The sequence below is a fragment of the Chiroxiphia lanceolata genome, chromosome Z, assembly GCF_009829145.1.
Source record: "Chiroxiphia lanceolata isolate bChiLan1 chromosome Z, bChiLan1.pri, whole genome shotgun sequence".
Lineage (NCBI taxonomy): Eukaryota > Metazoa > Chordata > Aves > Passeriformes > Pipridae > Chiroxiphia > Chiroxiphia lanceolata.
Window position 1 is genome coordinate 43,933,832 of NC_045671.1, and position 18,240 is coordinate 43,952,071.

Sequence of the window (18,240 nt, forward strand, 5' to 3'; positions counted from 1 at the left end):
GCTGTATTTCCATACAAACTTGTCAGTAGCCCTACTGAAACAGGACTTCTCAGATATTCCCAAAGTGTCTGTGCAATACCCAGCACTTGTAATTCCCAGAGATTCACATTAGAGATTTCTAGCTTAAGTGGCGTAGTCAGATCCTCTTATCTGTTTCCTAAAGTTAATGAGGAAGGGAGTTTTTACGTGGCGTCCCTGGCATGGATTTCACTGGTGCTCCACACAGTGCATGCAGATGCTCAGCAGCCACAGATGCTTGCGTTTAAAACAAAGTGTTGTTAAAATGTTTCTCCCATGTGGTTACCATCACTTATTTGATCCATGTCCTGACACTATGAAAGATATAAAACATGCAAATCAGCTGCAAAAGTAAACCACTAGTGAAGTCACACATTTAAATGCTACTAAATCTCTCAGATACCTGCTCCTAACACGACCCCAGGATAGGTACAGAGGGCTTGTTTTGCCCTCCTTGGCACACTTATTTCTGCCATGAAAGTCAGAGAACACAGTGCATGAATTCCCCTGTTCTCATTCTACCTTCAGAAAATGAATCCAATGCATTATTCCACAGCTTCAATTACTCCCAAAGCACCTGGTCTGCACACCACTAATATCCAGGGTGTGCGGTATTAGCAACATGGGGCCAAATTTCATCAGAACTTCGCAAGCATATTCCACTTGAGGAATTGCGTCCCTCAGTTTTGGCGTTTTGTGATCTGCTAACAGTATTTACACACAATTCTTAAGAACAAAGTTTCATACAGGCTCATCTACACACACAGAATGGTTTTATTGTTATTGTCAGAGTGATGGCTTCAGCATATACCCCCAGCAAGGCTTGTAAAGAAGTTGCACAATTTTTATAGAGACTGGGAGAGATAAAAATAAGAGAGTTAAAACCCAAACAAGTTTATGGGCACATAAACCTTTCTTTAGTGCTTAAGACTGCCTTCTCCTATAAACTTTGTCTTGATAGTGCTTACATACGCAAACATGAAAGTACACCATCAGATAGAAAGGAAAGATAAGAGGAAACGGCTGGGCAAACAGCGACAGACACCACTGATGAATGAAGTTATAGTATCGTTTAGTTGACACTACACTAAAGCGTAAAGGATTTAAAATATGAGAACGACATTTATAATTTGTAAGTATTTATATTTATATATATAAATAGTTTTAGGCATAATTTCCAGGCCTAGACTAACACATGCACAGATCAATTACTTTTGAGATTAGTGTCTCTATCATCTTTCTCCAAACTCCCCCTACTCTAAAGAGACTGCATAAGAAGAACAGTGAACAGTGAAGCTGTCTCAGAGAAGACTGTCACACACACAATCACACTCAAAACTAAAATACTTACTTTCATAAATTTCCCTTTGCAGAGGGCAAACATTAATATGACCTCGAGAGTTTTAACTGCTGAAACCCCATCAAAAATCATGAAAAGTCATTAAAACAAAGGGTAGAACCTGGGCAGAAGGATGTGTGCACACGCACTTGCAATCGATTTATCCTTTTCAAATACATTTAAGGTTATTTTTTATCCTCTGTAATTTTTGATAAACAATTAACACTAATTAAAAGTTTATGCCTTGTTTATTGAGGCTGTAATGACAGCTATAACCTTTATACTTCTTTCAACATTTACTTTCACCCAATTCTCAGGACTAATGTGAGGTGTTATATTCTGCTGCAACAGTTAAATAGTCTGTCTTCTGAATGCCTTTTACTGAAAAAAAATGCATATCTTACCTTACACCATATAAACAGCAATATAACTCAGTTGTTTTTAATGGAATCACCATACTGACTTACACAGCCCCTGCAAAATGTGTAGCAGCTCTCCTATTAAGAGCACGCAGTTCAGCTGGTCATGGTGCTTGCACTAAAAAGGATTTTCTGCTTCTATCACCTAATTACTGATGGGTTCCCTGCTCCTTTATCCATGTCATTTTGATAATGACTTATGAGAAGCTGAACTCAACATACAGGGAAGACAACTACTAGCAAACGTTGGTTTCCAATACAAATATTAAACTTTATTGTGAATATCTGGAATAGTAGCAGCTCAGCATTCTCAAGGCAGTGAAAAACTGACACACTTCATGAAATCTGTTAATGTGACAGCATGACACTTTTAATAACATTACTTTTGCACTTTTTTACAAAACTACTTTTTCTATTTTTTTTCATAATAATTAAAACTGACTGTCCTAGAGCAACCATCTTTCATTTTTTTCCCTTACTTTATTCTGAAGTGGCTAACAGTGATTTACCAATGCCAGATTTGCATTTTTGAATCCCCATTGGTTCACTTGAGAGTGCTTGAAAGCTGTTGACAGCACTTCAGTAGCCCCTCTTATGCAAGCTAGATCTTACTGAGATTATAGCAATTTTTTTGGAAGGACATTTCATACATAATTTCCACTCTTCCGTTTTCGTATATATTTTTATCTAGGAAACTGACAACAGATCTGGTGAGTTCAGCTTAGAACTAACCTATGCTTCATCAATTTATGAAGCAGTGGTAACTGAAAAAATTATTGTCCTCATTCTCATTTTTTCCAGTAAATAAAGAAGATATCTATCCTGAGAAGTTTTCATTTACATTAGATGTGTAGGGGAGCATCCCCATGTAGTTTAGTTGTAAATTATGTGACTGATTCATTGTGCCATAGGAAGGCTAGGTGTTCAGCAACATATCCAGCTATTCTCTGAACATGAATTCATGGTTCAGCTGTCTGCTTCTGATTACTCTGCCTTCTCCCTCCAACAGGTTTTTAGCCAACACAACTTTCGATGGTCTCAGTGGCCGCATTAAGGTGAAGGGCTCCTCCATTGTCAGCTCAGAAAACAACTTCTTCATCTGGAATCTGCAGCACGACCCTGTCGGGAACCCAATGTGGACACGTCTAGGGAGCTGGCAAGAGGGAAAGATAATCATGGACTATGGAATATGGCCAGAACAGACACAGAGACATAAAAGTCACATGCAGCACCCCACCCGGCTACACCTCAGAGTGGTGACACTGATTGAGCACCCGTTTGTCTTCACAAGGGATGTCGATGATGAAGGTCTTTGCCCAGCAGGGCAGCTGTGCCTGGACCCCTTGACCAACAACTCAGGTGTGCTGGATAACCTGTTTGAAACCCTCCAAGGGGGGAATGACACCATTCCCATTGAGCTGAAGAAGTGCTGCTATGGCTACTGCATTGACCTGCTGGAGAAGCTGGCTGAGGATATGAATTTCGATTTTGACTTGTACATTGTTGGGGATGGAAAATATGGAGCTTGGAAGAATGGCCACTGGACGGGGCTGGTGGGAGACCTTCTGGCTGGCACAGCTCACATGGCAGTGACATCATTTAGCATCAACACTGCCCGCAGCCAAGTGATTGACTTCACCAGCCCTTTCTTTTCAACAAGCTTGGGCATCCTGGTGAGGACCAAGGACACGGCAGCTCCTATTGGAGCCTTTATGTGGCCACTGCACTGGACTATGTGGCTGGGTATATTTGTTGCTCTTCACATCACAGCTGTATTCCTCACCTTATACGAATGGAAAAGCCCTTTTGGAATGACCCCTAGGGGAAGGAATAGGAACAAAGTCTTCTCCTTCTCCTCTGCCCTGAATGTCTGCTACTCGATCCTGTTTGGAAGAACAGCTGCCATCAAACCCCCAAAGTGCTGGACTGGAAGGTTTTTAATGAATCTCTGGGCTATTTTCTGCCTTTTTTGTTTGTCCACATACACAGCCAACCTGGCTGCTGTCATGGTAGGAGAGAAGATCTATGAAGAGCTTTCTGGAATACATGACCCAAAGGTAAAGCATGTCTGTTGCTGTTAACTCAGCCTTTTCTTCTTTCCACTCAAAATTCATTGCTCCATAATTTATGGTTTCAGTGAGAGAGGGCTTTTAAACAGCTACAAAAGTAGGGGGGGAAGGATTTCAAAGGTTGAAGGTGAGGGGGAAGGTGAAATATTTTGGTGTTGCCCACTGCAGAGAAGAAAAGTGGCTTTGACATGCAGATTAGGGGTTTGAGTTCAGATCCAAGACCCTTTGACAGTAGTTGTTTGGTCAGTTGGATAATTCAGTTCATCATGACAGTTAATCAAACAAAACAACTGCACAGCTCTAAGACAAAACCATTGATGTTGTCTAGGTAGGATTTTGCAAGTATTTCACTGGTCATGATGCTACTGGCAAAGGCATAACTGGCAAAACTCCCCATGAATGCTAAATGAAATGTAACAGAACTGAAATATTTTGAAAAATCCTGCCTTATGCATCAAAACAGTGGAATTCACTTTACAAGTAGTCAGGAAATTGATTTGCTGTGTTGTTTCTGCTGGAGACCAGTCATGGGAGGAGATGAATAATGTTGTAGACAACCCCTCTGCAAAGTGTCAGACTTCCTAGTACTGCCTCCACCTGCTCTCTTCCCCTTTCCGAGGGGTCCTCAGTTGGCCTTTAAGTCCAGTCATTCTATAAGACTATTCTTATTTAATTTGGCACTAAGTAGTGATCATGAAAACATGTGGCAGAATGGTTTGCAGAGAGAATAGGTGGCTGCAGGTGACACAAGAGCATCCTCTTCACCTGACAATCACTCTAAGAGACAGGGTGGCGACAGGAAATTTCCCTTCTTCGTCTGGCACCTTCTGCAGTGAAGGTGGGATTGTATTATCCACAGTTTTATACTCATGACCTGACTACTGGTACAGAAAACATTCACCATGGTGACTGAATCAATACAATGCTGTGCCATTGTAAAAAGCAATTTTCATAACTCAAGAACTGGACATATATTTTGATTTTGTAAACTGTGTAAATAAATGTTACATATGTCCCTCCAGGCAGCAAAGGCCAAGCTCCATCTGTTACATTAGTAAAACTTTGCATTCAGACTGATGATCATACAGTTTTGACTTTGTCTGACTCAATTCCTTCAATGTTAACTAGATTGTTTCTACCAAAAATATTTTAAACCAAGAACAATAGTTTTTGTGGTTGGCCTGAGGCAGTCTAAAATTGACTTATGTCTTAAAGCAAATTGCTTCTATTAATCTGCCCTTCCCCTCCCAGAACAAAATACCATGAATATTACATGAATATCTTTATCAATGTAAGGCAAAAAGTCCAGGAATCAATGTACATGTTTTATTCAAAGCATTCTGAACAAGCAAATGAGAGCTTTCAGCTGAATTTCCCCATCATCAGGCATATCTCTGTTGCACTGTTGTGTGAACCATAATGTTAGCTTGAAAATGAGGTTAGTCCTCTACTGTTTGCATGACCATCTCCTCATCCACCAAATTAAACTGCATCAGATTGCATCCAATTTTTCAGCATTATTAGTATGATCACATGTGGAGTTTGTAAAACAGATATTGGGAAATTTCTGTGACTGCATGAAAATCAGATTATTCTAAAGCTGTGCTGCAAAACTTGGCTTTTGAGTTACAAAATTGAGCACAGAGTGTTGAAGTATGTTAGGGGCTGCAAACACAAGTCTTGGTCCAGAATAAGAACACCAACAACTCGTGGTTAGTAGTGTCAGTGATTCCAATAAATCAGTGGGATTACTGGCCTTTCCTAGACAAGCTCTCCTCTGCTTCGTGGACCAGATCTAAGCTTCTGAGCTGTTACCAGTTCCCATTGTTGGAATAAGACAAAATATTTTAAGGAAGAAAAAGATTGCCTGCCATTATATGAGCTACAAAATAGTTTCATATATTTCATTCATGCATTTGGCTCCACAGTCTTCGTCCAAAAGAGCAGTTATAATAGAAAATGCACTGGTGTAACCTTTGCTTGCACAAAACCTGACCTGTGCCTGTTCAGAGTTCTAAGAGTTAAAGCTTAGGTTTGGGAAATGTTTGGGGCACAATAGTCACAGAGATACAGGCACCACATTTTAGTTAGTTACTTAAAGCATTTCGTATGTGATTAAAAGATTTTATGTTTGGGATTTTCTTCCCAAATCTACTTACGTCTTTTTAGGAGACTCATTTCAAAAAGAAGGCAGCAGGAGGCAGAAATAATCTTTTTAATTTAAATATACTTCCAAACATATACTTCTAAACCTACTGCTGCTGCTCTAGTGTGCATGTGCCCTTTGTACTGTGCTTTTGAAATTTATTTGAAAAACAAAGCCCAAAATAGAGGAGCAACCTTCTTGAGGTGATATAAGACATGTAATTTCTTCAGGCTGTCAGCCATAAATGGCAAATCTCATCTGAGGTAGGAAATAGTCAGGAAGGACAGAATTAGAGCTCAGTTGGACCTTTAAATGCACTAATGATACAGAAGAGAATATAGAACTATCATCAAGCTCCTGAAAGGAGGAGCAGCCAGTGAGGCCAGACAAACCAGAGCAGATGGCAAGCAGTGAGAGGAAAGAGAATTAAGTTCCTGGAATGTGTCTTGAATTTGGGGAACTTGGTATGTATTTTCTGTGTAAGGATCTTAACAAGGGTACGTCACCAAAGCCAAATGCCTGCAGAATCCATCAAAGCTGGCTGCCCCCTTTATTGGGTCACATTTCAGGTGACCTTTTACAGTAAGAGCCAATGAATTGCAGAGATATTGAAGCAATGTCCTGCCACATCAAAATCTAATTCTTTTAAGAGAGTGGGCAATTTTTTGCCCCCTTCCCCACCCCACCCCCACCCCACCCCCACCCCACCCCACCCCCATTTTCTAACTATAGGTGTTTTAAACATCTCTTGCCAGTGGAAACTGGCAGACACAACTTTTGTGTTCACTGGAACATGTTCAGCCTGCTTTGAGGGCAAGAGGATAGTTTCAGGATGAACATGCTGGCTACCCAGATGGAAGTTGCATCCATGTCCTGAATCGCTCTTAATAAGCTCCTTGCAGTACGTGGCAAAGAAGTTTAAAAGCTCTTCTGCAGATAGAGGAGACAGAGAAAAAACATTGTGTTTAGATCACTTCATTTGCTTTTATCCCTTCTTGCATCTGAATCGCAGAGGCTTATTTCAATTTTTCTTCTAATGTCACATCTTTAAATGCACAGAAAAAATTACAATATTTGCCTTTGTCAGAGTGCCTGGCAGACCAGGTACATTGTTGTATGAGTTGATTCTTTACAAGGTCAGATATTCAGCCTACAGGCATGACCAGCATCCTGCCTTAGGGCTGGTCTTATGATAGAATCACAGAATGGTTTGAGTTGGAAGGGAACCTTAAGGATCATCTTGTTCATCCCCCTACCATAGGCAGAGACACCTTCCACTAGACCAGGTAAGTTTGTAGAAATAAAACTACTTACTCTGCCAAACAACTCATGAAAACTGATACCGCAGGATCTCCCCAGGGAGTGTTTTTTTTCAGTGGCAAGAGGGCTTGAAACGGGGACTTTCCTTTCATGTTTTTCATACAAGAGCACATCCTGGAGATGCACTCAGAAGTCCTGAGCGTGTTGAGGAGTTCACATTATCTGAGGCAAAACAGTTGTGGAAGTCCAGAGAACAGAATAAACGTTTCAAACATGCCAACATGAAAGCGGCAGAAGCTGAGGAGCTGGACATATTTTCCATAAGTGGTCCAATGCCTGGCCTTTCTTTCTGTTAAAATTGTTATTCTTTCAACAATTTAGTGAGTTTTTCAGGTGCTATCCAACCACTTTGACTTTTGCGACAGCGTCGCTTTTCTTTCCCATCTGCAGTATACACTTGAGTAGCCTACCTGTTAATTTACTGCGGTTATATTTTTACTTCTCTTGATCACTTTACCTTCAAAACACTCCTTGACAATGGCAAAGTTCTTTTCCACATTTTATTTTGAGATAAAATATCAAACCTATTGAGACTGATTTGACAAAAGAAAGGCTACTCATGTAGATCCCATCACCAGCAATTTCACTGCAATATCCCTCCTAACTTTATGTGCCTGCAGTGAAGACATTATGTATGATTTACTCAGTCTACTGTGCTTTCACAGTTAGATGGGACAGGTGGGCACTTGGAGCTGCTGTTAAGGGACTTACTTCAGGGCAAGAAGATCACCTAAACCATTCCCTGGAGTTGCCTACTTCTCTCTGACATGCATGATGGTGTGCCAGCATGGCCAGCACTGATGTCACACAAAAAACGTATGTGCCTCAAGGAATACAATGCAGACACCTACAGTCACTCTGACAAATCCCATCCAGCAAGTTCTTTCAACAGCCCTGGTGTGCTTTGAGATTAGTCCTCAGAAATCACTGCTCTTCTCCCAGTCCAGTGTCTGAACACTTGCTCTTATGAGCTGTCCAACTTTTTATTACAAAACCAAGCACTTTGAATGATCCAGGCAAGGTACTTCTGACATTTTCTTACTCAGAGATTATGTATGATCACACAGATTTTTGATTCTAGATACAAAACACAAAACATGAGCGTGCAAGCTCTTATTTCTTATTTATGAAAATCTCAGTTAATTTAGAGGCCTTGTGACCAATTATTGTATCAGTTGAATACTTTGTGTTACTTGTATGAGAACTGTCCATAAATACAACTGACAAGTAGCTGCAGATGAGCTTTAGCAACATCAAACCACAGAAAGAGAAAGATCCATTCACTATATATGCCTTTTCATCATTAGAGGCACGATTCAAATATTCCTGCTTTTAATGATATTTTCCCTCAAGTTCATCAAGCTTGAGAGTAAGGCCATAACTGTTGTGTGTTTATTGATAAATTTTCTTCCTCAGAAAAGGAATTTTTGTAAGAACTACTCTAAAGAAAATTACTGCCATGGTCTCACTGCAAAAACCTAAGATGAATCATTATAAGGGGCTTCACTTGCACTACTGTGTATTAAATAGATAATGAAATATCATTTATTTAAATATGCAGTAAATGCATTAAATTGTATAGCAAAAAAACAAGCTACAAACTCAGTGAAGTTCACAGAAATCTTATTGCTGCCATGCGGTTTATTATTTGCAGAGGACTGCAGGGTTCTTTTCTTTTTACAGTTAAAAGAAGAATCTATAGAGCATGTATTTCTGTGCAGGAAGTCCCTGGGCACAGAAAGGTCATGATTCACAGCATCACACCCTCCTAATTAAGACATGGTACTTTTCTAAGTATTAATGAGTCAGTGAAGGATTTGAACTCAAGGACTTAAGTGTCACAGAGACCAAAGTGAAAAAGTCTCAGACAAAGGTGAAATCAAGCGTCAAACTCCAGTCAGAACAAAGAATTGCAGAGCCATCTCATACAGGAATGAAAGACATCTACAATTTATGGAGTTGAAATCATTGCTTCATGGGCTTCCCCATGCAATTTATTGGGAACATTGGACTTGTTTAGCTTCCCCATCACCTCATTAAAGATTTCCTGTAAAGATACAGCTTTGGATTCTTAGAATCTGTCCAGTTCAGATTTGTATCATTCAGATACTCAGTTTATCAGACAATGCACTGCAGTGTTCTACAGATCAAATTTCCATTCCCATTTTATGTCTTCTTGCCAACAATTATCTTCTTGGTATCTTTGCATATTAACCTCTGCTGTTCCAGGTCTTCACTTGCACATGATGCCTTTTACCGTCACCGAGTGCCTTGGCCACTTCTCAGCTCACCATTCTGTTTGACCCAAAGAGTTTAGGGGTAGGTGTGGAAGAGAAGTCCTGCTGTCTTCACTCCATGTGATGCAGGTTGTAAAAGTTGTTCCTCAGCACAGAAGGAGTTATTGTGGCTTAGCATTTTTCCATCTGTATTGATGTCAGTTTCTTACTCTCAACCTGCATTTACCTATATGTCATATAATTTTTTTAAAGAAGGAAAGTGATCCCACCACCAGAAATAGTTACTGCTACATAAGTGGTGCTCATACCCATGCTAGAAATAATAAAAAGTGGAGAAACACGAGAAGTTACTGAAGTAACTGGCAAAGAGGAGCAGAGAATGGTAAAGATGCATAAGGCTGATCTTACCACCTGGCAGGTGGAAGATCATCATATAGCTGACTTAGCAGCATTGAGGATATTTATTATTGTTCACAAAAGTAACAAACATTGTGATCTACAGAGACCAGAATACTATTCTGGCTCACCTTCCTAGAGACAGAAGTCCTCAGTCAGCTCCCAACCTAATCCCTTGGGTTTCAGGGCTGACAAGGGTCCAAGCCCTGTAGAAAAAAAAAATAATGGTTTTCATTGAGTGCACTAAGATTTGACAGAACACCAGGTAGAGTCAAATACTAATGTCTGTATTTCACTGTGCAAGAGGTCAAGGCATCCAAATGTGCCCATGATTTTTCTTTTGCACTTCATGCTTAACACATTTCTCACTGTTCCAAACTGATTCCAAGAAGGAAAAAACCTTTTTTGTTCCAATGTTGGATCTGTCAGTAACAAAGGACTCTTTCTGATTTACCTTCATTTAATGCTCTTGAACCAAAAGGCAATAAAAAATAACATATTTAAGAAATCAGATCTGCACAGATGGACAGTTCCACCATCTACAGTGGGAAACTTCTTCATCCTAGTAACTAATTTACAACACAAACCCATTCTTTGTTCCTTTCCTGGAAACCACAGGGCACTAGTCTTGCATCACCTGTTTCGGCAGAGGATTGTTTTCAGCCCTGGTATACAGGGGACAACTGCCATATGGCCAGGGAGTAGGAGAACTGACCTTAAACCAGCAACAGTTGGAGTGGAAGAAATCTGTGAGAAAATGTATTTTAAAGATGATTGGTTTTAAGGTGAGGAGATTACCTAAAGTTCAAGCTGCTGCCACATTAGGTTTCCCCGTCCAGCCCTCAGTGGCTTGTAGAGATCTGTGGTACCTTTTCGTCCACAGACCCAAGACTTAGGACAGAGGGACAAGAGGGATTCTTTATCCAGAAATATCACATATCTCTGTGGTAGCTTGAAAATGTTTTCAGCCAAGCAGCTCTCCTTCTCTTGCTTCTAATTTGAAAAGGATTTCACTTGCCTGAGAGCAGCATTAGCCCTCTTTTATGGGTAGCAAGCGGAAGAACTTGTTCAAAGAAGTGATTCTATCGGGAACATTTTTACAGCTGCTTTGTGCTGGTGAAGTAGATTTGGAAAAAGTGATGTATTGCCTTTTGGGAATTACATCCATTTTTTTCCCTCAGTCTACCCATTTTTTCTACAATAATTTACTCTTACTATCTTACAGTTCTCAGCTCTCCTGGAAAAAATCACAGCTTTCTCTGTCCAGAAAACTCTTAAAATGCTATTAAGAAACAGAGATAAACACACCTGCAAGTTCATAATCACCAGAGTGCTGTTTTATGGAGTTTCTTGAACTGCCCAGCAACTCAATCATCAGGGCAACCCTCAGAAGTTACCCACAGACCTGAGTGCCCAGTCTCATTCCTGAGCTTTTGCAGCACACGGAGGAGCAGAACAGATCTTGCAAGTAATTATTAGCACTCACACAGGGACCATCAATACAAAGGCTTTCTACTTTTAAACAGAGACTTAAGTCACAGTTTCTTCTCATGTAGTCTCCTCTTGCAATGAGGAGAATAAACTGTCAGCACTGAACTGTGCAGTGTTTTCCAGATTAAAACTGCTCATTAACTTCAGTGCAGCGGTCAGGATTTATATCAGCTAATGAACCTGGCTAATTTGGATTCAAAATGATAGAATTTTAAGAAAATCTCACATTATTCTGACAAGTCAAGAATCAGCTCCACTGACACTTTTTGCAGCAGAGAAGCAGAAGTGTTCTTTCAAATGTACTCTGCAAACACCCTCTCCTGGAGGCCCTGGGAACGTCTCCGCTTCCAAAGCTTGAACACGTGGGACGTTTTTTGATGAAAAACCTCAACTTCCAGAAGTTGAGCTGTGATTTTCCTCTGCTAAAATCTGAAATTCATGTTCTTCACTGTGAATAATTTTTTTTCTTTCATCTCCCTCTGCACCCCATAAATATTCACTAGTTAGTTTTCAATAACTCTTGCAGATAAGTAGGGAAAGCCCATGAACAGCGTTTTACATAGTTCTGTTGTTTTGTGTGGGTTTTTTTTTATTTGTTTTATTCATTTTCCCCTGAAACCTTGCTTAGCACTACCAATTGCATTTATTTTATCAGTGGACCATGAGAAGTCTACTAGCAGCTGGAAGACCACCTCAACATATAGGTTACATAAGGCAAAGTAAAATGAAGCCAAAACCAGAAGTCTCAGTGTAAACCAGCAGTGTCTCTAAAAGCATGTCAGTTCTTCACTTAATGCTACCCTTTTCCAGTGATTAGCAATTGAAACTGAGCAGATTTTCAAGATTCTGCAGCCATTCCCTGGCAGAGATTGTACTGGCATGAACACCAATTGTACTGATATACCACATGTCCAGTGAACACTGCACTTGGTGTCACACCAGGTAACCAGCACTGTCATGGTGAGGGGTTACTGAAACCTTTTGCACAACAATTTTTCCTCAGAATTTGTTGTAAAAGTCAGGAAAGTGATTTTAGCCATGTTCCTTCTTTCTATACCCGATTAACATTGGAGAGCAATATTGTAGGTGGTGGTAAAAGCTGAATTCACGTTAACTCTGCATCTGTCACTGCAGGGTACAGTCACAGGCACCGCACCCAGCTGCATACTGGATTGCCTTTTCCTCATTTCCCTCAAAAAATAGTTCATGGAATTGAATTTGGGAGAGGCTTACTGAATGAGTGACAAAATACTTCTAATGATTTGAGATAACAATTAGAAATGGTGTTCCTAAAGCATTTTTCCTCCAGTCATATACTGAAATGCACAGAATAGTTCTGATTCAGTGCACCCCATCAATCAAGTGCTGGGAAAGCATTTCCTACATTTCAATTACATCATCGCTTATAGAAAATAGACATAATTTCCCTTCCCAACAGTTGTTCTGTTTAGATCTTCCTTGTCTCCTCACAGCTCCCAGCAAACTCAAACTCCATGAGATCAGAAGGCAATATTGTATTGCCTGCTTGTCTGGAGCCGAGATTATGTATTTATATTCTGTACACCTGGAGTTCTTACACACTGAAAAATCCATGACAACCAAGTGTGATGTAAACCTCAGAATGTTAGTAAAAATAACAACAAGGGCATCAAGACGGGGAAAGGTCTTTGAGGCAAATCTTCTAGCTTTGCAGAACTGAAAAGTCATACAGAAGCCAGAACCTGCTAGAAAGCCCTCAAAACCCCACAGCCCAGCAGCTTTGAATGTGTCAAGGTTAACTGCTGGTATCTCATACATTTTCTGTTTTAAATCCCAATTTGCATAGGATATTTCTAGGCCTGTTTCCTTTCAAGTTGGAGTCTAGGTGTTCTCAGCCTAGCTGGAGGTTCTCAATGAAGTGGCACTGTATTACATAAAATGGAACGTGTCAAGTAATGCAAACTCCCTGTCATTCAGGATTGTATTTTCTTCTTTCTACTCCTGTGGTTTTATCACATTGATGTTTATCAGATTGGTATTTTCATGCATAATTGGCACCCCAAGCCATAAATGTATGCAGATGCCCAGTTCTTCTCAACATCTTTCCAAATAAAACAAGTTCTCTACTTTCCACTCAGCGATGTTTTAACAGGAGACAGAAACCAAGAAAATCTAGAAGTAAGGGGCCAAGCCAAGGGAACTGGTAGCTGCAGTGTTTGCTTTCGGCAGTAAGCAGCACAAACATCATTAGTCTGGTCACACCATTATATACAAGGTACAGAAGACTTTGAGAAGTCCCAGAGCTTTTCCTGGCACTGTCAGAGAAGCTGGATGCACTGTAAAGCTCTTGAGTTTCCTTAAACATTACATGTGTTTAAGCCTCCCTGTCTCAGTGCTCAAGTGACCCAACAAGCATTTCATTTCCTCAGTGCTGGGCAGGATTCGCATAACCACTGCTGTGAGGGCTGTCATGACCATTTAACTCAGATCTAAATGGAGGTCATCATGTATATCGCATGAATGGCTTTAGATGGTTTTAAAAATTTGGGGTGTACCTAAGTAGTATGGCCATTCATGGTATACACCAGTGCTTCAGGTATAAAACTCAGTTCTCTCATATGAGAGCCATGATCTCCAGTATTTGAGATGCAAAAATGATACTGTTAGCTGCTGGAGCTCTCATCTTCTTTAGGAGGGCCACTAACCAGCAACACTAAATAGCCTTTTAACCCCTTTTAACTTTTAATAGATAAAATATCAAAATCTATTAATAGCTAATAGCTTTTAACATTGTTTTTTAACTACTTCATTGATACATTAATGTATTTGCTGTTACACTGCCCAGACCATTGGCATTCCTTCGCTCAGCCCTCTTGGTAGCTCAGCCAGCATAGTTTGCAGTTGCCTGTGGTGCTGTGGTGGCCCTGCTGGATAACATTCAAAGGGCTGGTTACTTGCTAAACACTAATGGATCTTCAAAAAGGAGATCTACAAAAAATCTCCTCACCATAAGGATTTCCAGGCATTGGAAAAGGCTGCCCAGGAAAGTGGTAGAGTCACCATCCCTGAAGGGATTTAAGAAATATGTAGTTGTGACACTGTGGCACAGTTCAGTGATGGATTCAGCAGTGCTGGGTTAGCACTTGGGCTTGATGATCTTGAGAGTCTTTTTTCAACTAAAGTGATTCTGTGATTCAATGATCTGTCAGTTAAAAAAAGTTAAATACCTTTATTTAGGCTATTGCTTTTTTGCAATATCTGTACTTATAAATTTCCTCACATCTTGTTCAATGAATTGTCAAGCCAGGACTGTACTGTTGCCTCAAAGCCTCTCCTCAGGTTGAAATAAACCTTGTTCTTGCCATTTCTTGCAGTCATAGATGTGTGATTTTGGAGGGACTTTGTAAAGCTATCTAAGCTGAGTGCCAAGAAAACTCATGTCAGGAAATGGATGTGCAGCTATTACATTCATTTATTTTTAATTGTACTTTAATCACCAGCAAATCTCCAGGTACTCTATGGATAAAAAAAGTGTCAACAGTTTCTAGTGCCCTTTGCCTGCTTTGTGATGTTTATTTAGCTTTGAGACTGACTGAGCTTTGAATGAAAAAGCAGTATATACACAGAATTATAGTCTCCATATAGTAGAAATGCCTATAATTTCAACAGCTATTTTTTCTTCAATAAGATAGCCTTTATACTTGCTACTACTGATAAAAAAATACAGTAATTGTCTCCCTTGAACAGCCAGTTTAAAAAAAATGTATAGAATCCATTCTTGATTCTTCAAATTTTGATTCTTCAACTGCTGATTTTTCAGAGTTCATGATTTCTCTGTAGCCCTAGGCATTAGGATTCCATTATTGGTTTATAGAAAACAGAAAGACTCTTTCATACAGGACTTTTAAAATATAAGAAACACGAAACAGAGCATGAGAAACAGAAAAGATTAAAAAAAAAGGATGTAATTAATAAGGCAAGACTCACAGGAAGACTGACATTTACCTAACCTGTCGAAACACAGATATTTGTGGTTTCCAGCTTTTCACATAATCTTCTCTGGAGAGAACTACAGAAAGTAAGAAAGCAACAGTGACAACCAATTAATCTTATTTCCATCCTGAAGATTTTATTTTGAAGCAAGTAACCTTTAGCATTCTTAGCAGATCAGCAGTAAGTGCTTTTGGCAGCATTTTGCATTGTCAATCCACTGTTATCACTTAGCTGCAAGCAAACCTTTTCCTCATGTGTATAAGCAGCAACAAGTAGAAAACAGTCCTGAAAGACTTAGAGGACTAAAACACTATTAACATTTATCCCTTGTAAAAGGAGTCAAGGTTCGTCAAATATAAAATTGCAGACACATAATGATGCTTTAGAAAAAGTGGAGATTACCAGAAGCAGGTCGGGCATTGGACGCAAGGGATCACTGCATGACTCCCTTACACAGACTTTCCAAGACTTCCCACCAGACATATGGTGTTACTAGAGACAAGATATTAAACCAGATGGACTTTTGATCTAATCCACATTCCAGTTTTATCCTTGTTTGTGGTGAAATTTGACAATGTGCACAACACAAAGCAAAGTGTGGGCAGTTCCCAGTACAGGATTTGGGACAGAAAACTGCATGGAGGTGCAGTTCACTGTCTTTCTACTAGCCATCCCCATAGAGTTTTAAATGTTTAGCTAGATGTAGATGCTTGTGACAGTCTGAGTGAGATGCTTTCCAGTGAAGTCAGACTTTACCTGTAGCTCAGATGTTGCACTGCAATTGGCATCACTATGTGTGTCACAAACATCACAACAAACACCTAACTTGACTTCAACGATGGTTCAGTGTTGAGTCTTGATGAGGTTTTCACTCCCTTCACTGAAACTGCCAAGAAATAAAACCTAAAAAAATTAGTACTGACTATGGTGATGAGCTTCTAGGGACATAGAGTGCATTAGCCCACTCCAAGCTCATTCTTTAAGCAGGTCATCTTCACTGTCTGAAGGTTTGTGTTGACAGCATTGTGCTGGAAGTCTCCATGATGTATTGTCACAGCCCACCTTCTGTTATTTATGTCTCCTGGCACTTGAATGCTGCTCCCACACTCCCAAGCAAGAACATTTACTTCTGCACCCACAGTCCTTCTGGCACAGCATCCCTATGGCCAGCTCTGGATAGAGACACACCCTGCCTCGCTTGTCCATAGTCATGGAGTCTGGAACAACTCAAATGCCCACAGACTTGCATTTAGCTGCGGATCTCATTCCCAGGTTGCAGCATAAGGACCAGATCAGCTGAGCACAATGTGGAGACCACCTGCCCACTTTCCAGGTAATACCAGAAATACAGTATGTCCATAGCTTCCAGGACATCAAAATGCCATCCAAAAGACCTTTCTCTGTTCCTTTTCAGACTAAACTAGGTGACTGTGAGTTTACATCCTACCTGTGTTGGCCTTAAAAAAGCTAGGAACACTCATTTATCCATGAGGTCATTGAAGAGAAGAGTGGGGATGGTCTTTTTATGGCTTTGTGTGTTCCCCTACACTCTGTTCTACAAAGATGATAGTGCAGAAATGAGATGGACTGCCAGAAAAGACCTCTTTGCTTGGTCTTTGCAAAGCAGAGCATGGCCATGGTGAGATCATCTTTGCAAGCTGCTGTGAACATGTGCTGTTAAAGGTAAACCAGTAGGGGAAATGAACTCAACCCAAAAGAGAGATTATAAGTCAGAATAACAATTTAATAAAATAATACAATAAGTACGATTATACAGACAAACAATTGGTTTTAACCCACAAAACCCAAATGTATAACTCAGCACCCTGGGGCATGAACAGTGTGGTGTTCTTTGGGCCCCCTGAGTCCAAAGGAAAAGGAGAGGGGAAAACCTGTTGGTGAGGGTGCTGTTGCAGTCTGGTCAAGAGTGGTGATTGCAGTCCGGTCGAGAGTGGTAGTTGCAGTCTGGTTGAAAAGTGGTGGTTGCAGTCTGGTTGAGAGCGGTGATCTGCAGTCTGGTTCTGGATCCCACGAGTGGTTAAAAAGGTCCCAAGACTCCAAGATTATGTATCCTCCAGTTCAGGCAGGAATGCTCAGTACCTCCCTCACGGTGGGGGGGTTTGTTAGTGGGTGTGAGGACAAGAGCAACTCCTATCTCGCAGGCCTCTTAGCACCTAGTTTATAGCCTGAGGAGTCAGGCTCTATGTGCAGATAGTGTAAATGGTTCACTGATAACAGTTTCTGGGAAATGGCATGGAAGGCTATAGAATGCACAGTTTTGGGTTACACCCATCCAGTGATGAACTGGTCTCAGCTGTCCTAACTAGGACAGAAGACCACAAGCTTCCTGGGAAGCAAATAGAGCGTAACTATTTCAGCCTTTCCTTAGCCTTATTTGGCTTCCTGTGCTCTGAAAGTTTGACCTTTTAGAGGCTGGTACATTGCTGAAGGCTTTCCAATTAGTGTGTCTTGGCAGCACTTGGCCAGCTCAAGGAAGTGATTGGTATAGTGGAGGGAACTGCCTGACACCTCCACTGCAGCTTGAAAATTTCCCCAGGAGTCCCTGAACTCTCCAAAGACAAACAGGGCACTTCAGAAAGATAGGTCTGTGAAACCTGAACTAGACTATTTGGGCCTTAAATACAAAGGGTCGAAGTTGTGAAAAGGACAGGACACAAAACTGCAAACATACTGTCTGTATGTTTATAGCCTGCTCCAGGCTAGGCTGTGTAGAGGAGAATTCTTCCTCCTCCTCACTGGCAGGGGCAACTTTTTGGTGTACACAACATTCAATCCTTAGTTTGTCTGTGAAGAATGGCAGCAAAAACTGTGA

General features: G+C 40.5%; 1 protein-coding gene and 1 long non-coding RNA gene across 3 annotated transcripts in view; one reads left to right on the plus strand and one right to left on the minus strand.

The window, feature by feature from the left end:
• GRIN3A (glutamate ionotropic receptor NMDA type subunit 3A) overlaps positions 1-18,240 on the plus strand; it is a 67,793-nt gene that overhangs the window by 31,258 nt on the left and 18,295 nt on the right. For both annotated transcript variants that reach the window (XM_032675545.1, XM_032675544.1), the window contains exon 3: positions 2,786-3,833. In XM_032675545.1, the coding sequence (XP_032531436.1) occupies positions 2,786-3,833 (1,048 nt within the window). The remainder of the gene's footprint in view (positions 1-2,785; positions 3,834-18,240) is intronic.
• Positions 1,711-17,744, minus strand: LOC116780482. Its single transcript, XR_004354491.1, has 4 exons — positions 17,644-17,744; positions 14,954-14,958; positions 2,473-2,483; positions 1,711-1,721 (listed from the first exon to the last, which is right to left on the minus strand). It is a non-coding gene; the product is annotated as an uncharacterized LOC116780482 (long non-coding RNA).